Raw genomic sequence first — 8,877 nt, 5'->3', positions numbered from 1 at the left:
ATGCTGAAAAACCACAGAATTAGTGGGACCTGATGGATTTTTCTGAAGAACAGCGGGCAGTTTAACTGTTCAGGACAAACAAGGGACTCATGAACAACTATCACTAAACAAAAAACACAGCTGTGGATCATTCAGGTAACAACACAGTATTCAGAATCAACTGAATTTTGAACAGGGTCGTTTTTATTAATTCAACTATTTTTTCTCTTGTGGACTATATGTAAACATATTTTACGTGAAATATCTTATTCAGGACAGTACCAAATAAAAAGTAACATGCATTTTGTAGGATCCCTCTTATTTTATATAAAATAATTAACATTTTGCAGATTCTGCAAGGCGTATCTAAGCTTTTGACCTCAATTGTATAAATCTAACTGAACAACTATTAAAACACAATCTAGAAAATGTTTTATGTAGCCAAATAATATGAAGGGATTTTATGGAAGCTTGTTTCTGCCAATGGATACAAAATGAAAAATGTAATATAAACTCGCAATTGCAAGAAACAAAAAGAATAGTGTGATTAAAAACTCACAATTACCTTTTTTATTTTTATTCCATTGCGGGGAAAAACGGAACTCAGAATTCAGGAAAAAAAAACAATTGCAAGATATAAACTTTTTTTTAATCTTGCAATTTTGACTTTTTTTCATCAGAGTTGTAAGTTTATGTCTCAAAATTCAAAAGTTTAGAGAAAAAAAGTCAATAGCAGAAACAATAGCTTCCATAGGATTTATATTACTATTTTTTTTATTAATTGTACCAATTCCAATGTTTTCATGCCATGTAATAAGTAAAATCCCAAAGGTTTTTTCAGAAGTCTAGGTGATGCATTTGTATCAAAAAGACAAAAAACAATATGTGTGTTACGCATAGTAAGCATAGAGGAAGATGTTGACGCACATGAGAATGATAGCATTGACACAACAGAAACGAGACCAGAAGGGATCTTCTCTGATGCTGTGAATCACAGGAGGTGGCGTCCCGGGTGCAAGCCGGCCAGGTCGAGGGCTACAGAACCCAGCGGTGCGAACACACTTACCCCTGCGCACAGACTCACAACCTATATCGAAACAAAAATGTTAGAGAAAAATGCAATATCATGAGAAATACATTAGGTTTATACCAATTTCGAAAAACTGAATTAGTACGCTTCATTAAATTACATATTGTGTGATTGTGCACACATATTAGAGAAATCTAATTTTAAACTTTTGGTAACACGATCCTCCGTATGCAGTAAGCTTCCATGCATTCAAAACCGATAAATTGACAATTGGTATTTTTCTCAGTTCCTTGTGTGTGTTCTCACGCATATAAAACACTTTTGCTTTGTCAACTGATACACAGATGTAGAACAGCACCACACCCTGATGAATAGGCCACAACAATCCTCATGAGATCTATCATGCTGGAAACTCCTCTCACACCTCCGTTCTGCATTAAAAAGCTGCATTAGTGTGTGTACAGGTTTGGCTATACTTGTGAGGTCCATAATGTCCTCACTATTTAGAAATGTCCTTACTAATATAGCTAAACCTGTTAAACACTGACTAGTCTTTAGTAGTCGATGAGGCTTACTGTATAAATCAGCCGAATCATGTTTCTATTTAAATGTAGTGATGTGTTTAGGGCTAGAGGTCTGTTTAGGTGATTGAAAATATAATTAAACCCAATTTAAATACAATGAAAGCCTATGAGATGAGAAGTGTATGTGTGTATGTGTTCCATACCGTCCGTTCTGCGGCTGACTGTAGTAACTTTCTGTAGAGGTATTTCTCTCTCAGTGCTGTTATGTAGAGTCCACCAGGTAAGATTACGTATCTGAAACAAAATAAAACACAAGCCACTCTAGACATGATATACTACTGGATTTTATTCAATTTAGCAAATCAATTCATTAAATTTCAAACAGCTCCTGAATGAAGGGATTGATTAAGCTTTCTATGAAGTACAAGTAAAGTATAGTATACTGGGTTAGGCTATATTTGGAATGGCGTACTACCACACTACTCTTATTATTTCTGCAGTATATGATGCATATATAATGCATAGTTGTTCTTTTTGCTTTCATTGCACACATACTATTCTTGTAGCTTCATATACTGTGATTCCAGTTGAACCACTGACAGACTAATAGTCACATGGACTATTTTATCGATGTCCTTACTACATTTCTAGGCCTTGTACGTGATAGTTATGTTGCTGTCTATTCTCTCAGATTTAATCAAAAATAGCTTAATTTGTGACCTCATGGTTTGAAATGACATGAGGATGAGTAATTAATGACCGAATTTTCATTTTTGGGTTACCTATCCCTTTAAGGTCTTTTCTTTACTTGTTATACTTGATTCAACTGTCAAGAGTTGAGATATTTTTAAACAAAACTGTAGTAAAAATGCAAAATAGGTATTTTTATATCTGTTCCGGTATGTAAATAGCAGAATAACATGCTTGCAATGAGTTCCTGTGACAACAGTGTAGCATATTGTACTACTGTTTGCATAATGCAAACTGTTTCAAATACTGCAGCAAGTACAGTACCATTCAAAACTTTGGTGACAGCAAGGTTTTTCTGAAGGAAAATAATTAGCAAAGATGCATTGAACTGATAAAAATTGACAGTAAAAACAATTATGATGTTACAAAACTGTTTCTAACGTTGATAATAATAATAAATGTTTCTTGAGCAGCAAATCAGCATATTGGTTTCTGAGGGATCATGTGACACTGAAGACTTGAGTAATGGCTTCTGAAAATTCAGCTTTGCCATCAGAGAAATAAATTACATTTTAAAATTAGAGCAACTATATTGCAACACTATTTTATAATATTACTGTCTTTAGTGTATTTTAGGTTAAATAATGCAGCCTTGGTTAAAGGAGAAGTCCGGTGTGATATTGACCTAAAGTGTACTGAATCATGATACCGAGTGTGAACGTACCTTGCATATCTCATCTCGGTTTTTCTGAGTTCTCAATGTCTCGTTTTAAATGTCAGGGCCCTTGGAAGTCTACCAATGAAGTGTGGAGCTACTTTGTGCCTCGTAAATGGCATAAAACAGTGATTTATTTACATGGCTACTCCGATGCCCTATTCACCCTCATTGACAACCTGTTGTGAGCATCGGCTAACTAACCCCGGATTTCGGACTGCAGGGCACAAACCGAGATGAGATATGCAAGGTACGTTCACACTCGGTATCATGATTCAATACACTTTAGGTCAATATCACACCGGACTTCTCCTTTAAGGGAGTTTTTACAAAAATATTACTGACTCCAAACTTTTAAAAGGGTGGTTTGACCAAAAATCTGTATCATGTTTTTTTCGTAAGATTCTGGCAGTTTCAAGGTTTATCATGTTTCTTTCCCCCTGACGACTGTGCCTTTATATAAATCAGAATGCAGTTGCAGAACCACTGCATTTTAATCACAATCCAAACAAACATGTTACGTTAAATTAGATTGTATACTTAAAATATTAAAGCAAACACAAAACGGTCTGACCTTAGCTTTGACAAATTATAATACATAAAACATATCTGAACGAATGCAAATTCACTCTCTGACAGCAGGTGGCGCTTATGGAACAGCAGTAACACAGCTTCCTTGGTTACTGTTTTGCTTTTAAATACATTAATATGCATTATACGAAGGTAAGATGAAAAATAAATACCATCTAAACTTTTATGAAGACTGTCAATTCGTCTCAGAGATACATTCATATAAACCCCACCCCCAATTCAGTTTTTAGCATTTTCTGATTTTCTGATTCGCTCTGCCTGCTACAGTGTTTTCTCCACTTTGCGCTCATCTTCGGCATCTCTGTTAACAACTGTTTACAGTTTGGTTATTTGCCCAATCGAATAATTAGCTGTCTGTTATTAATAGTGCCTAAAGTTCTCTAACCATTAGTGAGAAGTGTATGCAGTGTCTATGTTGCTTAGCCACTTGCACTGGTATGCCAGTTTTGAAAAAAATTCCCACCATGCATGTAATTCAAACCGGTTTACCGTTTGAACCGGTGTAACGCCCAGCACTAAAAGGTAGTATACTTGATTCTAAAACAAAGCCAAAGTCTAAAGATCAGACAAGGAGCTAAAAGAATAATTTATTTATTTAAATAGAAGTGACTAATACCTGTTCATCAGTGGGTGGAGGTGTCAGCAGACTGATCACCGCCACAACAGCAGCAGTCAGGGCGCAGAGTATGATGGCAAAGTGCAGGTAGTGTACACTCCTTAGGACGGAGGGAGCAGGGTCAAAAACTCCACAGCGAGGGGGAGGAAACGCAAACTCTAGAACCATCCGTGTCAGTCCCACCGCTAGACCCACCATCAGGCCCCAGAATGCTCCCTGCATACACAATACCAAACAAATACATGAAGAAGACTCTTCAGAAAACATCTTAGCATTTACATTTGTGACCCTCGACCACAAAAACAGTCATAATGGTCAATTTTTGAAGCTGAATAAATAAGCTTTCCATTGATGTATGGTTTAGGATAGGATATTTGGCCGAATACAACTACTTGAAAATCTGGAATCTGAGGGAGCAAAAAAAAAAATCTAAATATTGAGAAAATCAACTTTAAAGTTGTCCAAATGAAGTTCTTAGCAAAAATATCAAAATATCTTCATAGAACATTATCTTTACTTAAAGGAGTCTTGTCACCCCCTTGTCATCCAAGATGTATATGTCTCTCTTTCTTCAGTCATAAAGAAATTGTTTTTGAGGAAACCATTTCAGGATTTCTCTCCATATTATGGATATCTATGGTGCCCCCAAATTTGAACTTCCAAAATGCAGTTTAAATGCAGCTTCAAAGAGCTTTAAATGATCCCAGCCGAGGAAAAAGGGACTTATCTAGCGAAATGATTGGTCATTTTCTAAAAAAAAAAAAATTACAGTTCATATACTTTTTAACCGCAAATGCTCTTCATTGACTGTGTACTCCTGTTTATGATGGTTAGGGTATGTCGAAAAACTCCCATTTTATTTTCACCTCCTACTTAAAAATCGTCCAACCCAGTGTTTACAAAGTGAACATACACAGAAGGTCAAACACTGTTTACAAAAAAAGGTAAATCACCGATGTAGGACAATTTTGAAGTTGGAAGAGAAAATGAAATGGGAGTTTTTCGATATACCCTAACTGTCACAAACAGGAATACACACAGTTCACGCAGAGCTAGACCAAAATGAGAGTTTGCGGTTAAAGAAAATAACTGATCGTTTCACTGGATGGGACCCTTCTTCCACGGGTGGGATCATTTAGAGCCCTTTGAAGCTGCATTTAAACTGCATTTTGGAAGTTCAAGCTGGGGGGCACCATAGAAGTCCATTATATGGAAAATCCTGAAATGGTTTCCTCAAAAAACATAATTTCTTTACGGCTGAAGAAAGAAAGACATGGACATCTTGGATGACAAGAGGGTGAGTACATTATCTGTACATTGTTGTTCTGGAAGTGAAGTACTCCTTTAATATCCTAATGATTTTTGGCATAAAAGAAAAATCAATCATTTTGACCCATACAATGTATTTTTGGCTAATGTTACAAATATACCAGTGCTACTTAAGACTGGTTTAAGACTGGTCACATTTAAACATTTTGAAGACACTTTTATCCAAAGCGGCTACATTGCATTCAAAATGCACATTTGATCATTTCACTTTGAAATCGAACCCATGACCTTCTACTGTTTGAGCTCTAGGAAGATTTGGCATTATCTGTTGCTTATAAACTTTCAACTTTCAACATATAGCAGTGTTCCTTTTCCTCAGTGTGTTATTTGAGCGTGGGACACTGTTAAACTAATTATTTATTTTTAAACATTTCAGGTATCTTGAGAGGGTGTACTGACTGAACTCTAAGATGAGATTCCTGACATGACAGGCTCTTATTTGCTTATTTAAGGGAACTAAAGGGTGGAGCGAGGTGTGAAAGGCCCTTGACAAGCACAGCAATTCCTGCGAATCATGTCATATTTCACTGACATTTATCCAAGCGATTTGCCAAAAAATGTGTTGCGTGTAAAGACAGCAGATTTTTCTCTATTATGTAAGTTTAACTGATTTTATTCTTGTATAAATTTGGCTGTTTGTTACTGACTCACATGGATACACTTACACAAATACGTTCACTGTAACGATTTATTTCTTACCCTATGAATGTCGCCTGGACAGTTTAAGTTTCATTAGGCAAACTTCTTTTTTTCCCAGGGGAACATTAGCTTTCACTATAGCATTGTCTACAACTAAACTAATCTTAGACTTTTTTTAAGAACCATTACTTATCTGAGATCTCACAAACTGAAATGGGTATTTCCTGTTTGCTATAGGGGACAGAGGATGATTTTCCACTAAATGACCCTTCAGGGTAAAAACAAACAGGATTTTTAAAATCCCACCCTCCCAGTTTTAAAGCTCTTAAATGGTTTCTTCAAACAGGTTTTCATTCTTTCGTTTAACTGCCTGGTTAAGAACTAGTTCTAGACTGTGAGCAGATATGGTCACTCAGTTTTGTTCTTTGCTCAAAGTAAAACATCTAAGATAATTAGCCTGGTACACCACAATCGTTCTTAAACGTTCATTCTAAGCATATTTGTCAAAGCACATGGGGTTTGGGGGGGTTCAGAGAATGAATGTGAATCACAAGGCCTTTTTCTTTTTTCTGTGGTTTATGGACTCTCACACAAAGCTACTCCTGTTCTATGAATGTATTCTGTTTATTCCCAGCAAAGATCTCAAGAAAACTTTTCACACATCTATCTATCCTTTTATCTGTTCCCTCTTTTCAACTATTTTACGTAACTACTTTACATATTCTTTTCACAATAACATCATTGTACTAATAAACAGGATAGAAGACAACCGTCACATGCAATTGAAAAGATTGTACTAAATGTGAAAACAAAATGCAGATTATACAGGTGTGACTTATCATGTTTTTCAAAAACACAATTTATGACTCAGCAACACAATAATAAAATAGCTTATATTAAGGTGTGACCTATTTTCCGTAAATACAGGTATGTATCTTCTCAATAATTTCTAAGTGAAAGTAACACTCTCTTTCGCTGTCATTCAAACATGTACACACTCTTTGTGTGCTCTAACAGACAAATACACACACCCTCACTAATGCGCTACATTAAAACAGCCAGACATTCCTTCTTCACGAGAGAGAAGTGGTTTCTTCGAATGCATGTGACTGTTTAATATTGTATGTCAATATGTACATAGTCTAAGTGAGGCTTTGAGTGTTTATTTGTTGTATGTTTGCGTTTGTGTGAGCATTACCGCCTCATTGGTTCTTTTCCAGAAAATAGCCATTACAAAAATGGCAGTGACAGGAGGGGCCAGATAGCTGGTTACTGACTGGATGTAAACATACAGCTGGCCGCTGTTAGCGCTCTGAAGAATCGGGATCCAAACCACGCTAATCACCACCAAAATGACAGTCACTATCCTGGGAAAACAAATCGACATACATTTTATGATCATCTTCAGTTTCAACACTGTAAAAAATTACTGTAATGGTAAAAACGGTAAAAACTGTAAAAATGCTAATGGTAAGTTCCCGTATATGGTGAAAACTGCATTGGACATGGCATGTAATTTTATGGTAGTATACCGTTATCTGGAAGTGAAAAAGAATGTTAAATTTACAGTGAAAAACACTAAATTGTCATTACCAGAATTCCCTGCATTATATATTTTTTAAATTTTATGGTTTTTTTTGTTAAAATAACTTTCTTCTTAGTTTTTTTCTTATCAGTTTTGTACATTAGGGTTGTATGTTACATATAATGTTGTTAAATTAATGTTTTATTGCATTATTTCAGTTTCATGTGTGTTACCATAATATTACCTGCATATATGTTAATATTTAAAAGCTGCTTTCGTTCATCATGTGACACGTGGTTATCAGTGTATTACAAAGTTACAATACAGATTTCAGTACTTCAGTAAGTTGGTACATTAACATTTTATAAGTTAATGAAATTACAGTATTTAAATGTAAATTTAAGAGAAATTGTAAAACTTAGAACATTGCTACTGTATTTTTTTTTTTCTAAAAAAAAATTTAAGTTTAGGGTAAAAAAAAATGGCAGCTGTGATTGCCGGAATTTTACTGTAAACTTTTCAGAATATTTTTTTTTTTGGGTGAACCACAGTTCTTAATATGGAAAATGAAAGTCATTATGTGTATACAGTTGAGGTCAAAAGTTTACACCCCCTTGCAGAATCTGCAAAATGTTAATTATTTTACCAAAATAAGAGGAATCCTACAAAATGCATGTTATTGTTTATTTAGTACTGACCTGAATGAGATATTTCAAATAAAAAATGTTTACATACAGTCGACAAGAAAAAAATGACCAAGTTCCAAAGATTACATCTCCTTGACTCTTAAGACTGTGCTGTTCTTCAGAAAAATTCTTCAGGTCCCACAAATTCTTTTTTTTCCCCCAGCATTTTTGTGGACAACATTTTTTAGGACAACTATGAGACTTATGTGCAACTATTACAGAAGGTTCAAACACTCACTGATGCTCCAGAAGGAAAAAACATGCATTAAGAGCCGGGGGGTGAAAACTTTTAGAATTTGTAGAGCAGGGTAAAGAGCAGTACTAAATGAAAAAAATATTATATTTAGGCAAAAAAAAAAAAAAAAAAAAAAATGATACACATTTTCATTCTGTTCAAAAGATTATACATGTGTTTTTTTTTCTCTTCTGAAACATCCATGAGCGTTTGAACCTTCTGTAATAGCTGCATATGAGTCCCTCAGTTGTCTCAGTGTGAAAAGATGACAGGACAAACGAGACTCATGAACAACTATCACTAAAAAAAAACACAGCT

The 8,877-nt window shown here is 35.1% G+C and overlaps 1 protein-coding gene across 1 annotated transcript in view; it reads right to left on the bottom strand.

Moving 5' to 3' along the window:
• Positions 1–650: 650 nt before the first annotated feature.
• LOC141337280 (sodium/mannose cotransporter SLC5A10-like) overlaps positions 651–8,877 on the bottom strand; it is a 39,352-nt gene continuing 31,125 nt past the window's right edge. The window contains exons 11-14 of the mRNA XM_073843070.1: positions 7,312–7,480; positions 4,146–4,361; positions 1,737–1,827; positions 651–1,066 (exon numbers count right to left, since the gene is read on the bottom strand). Of these exons, the coding sequence (XP_073699171.1) occupies positions 870–1,066; positions 1,737–1,827; positions 4,146–4,361; positions 7,312–7,480 (673 nt within the window). The 3' untranslated portion in view covers positions 651–869. The remainder of the gene's footprint in view (positions 1,067–1,736; positions 1,828–4,145; positions 4,362–7,311; positions 7,481–8,877) is intronic.

This window comes from Garra rufa, chromosome 6 (assembly GCF_049309525.1).
Source record: "Garra rufa chromosome 6, GarRuf1.0, whole genome shotgun sequence".
Classification (NCBI taxonomy): domain Eukaryota; kingdom Metazoa; phylum Chordata; class Actinopteri; order Cypriniformes; family Cyprinidae; genus Garra; species Garra rufa.
Note: the sequence above shows the minus strand (reverse complement) of the source record. Positions and strands in the feature narration are given on the sequence as shown.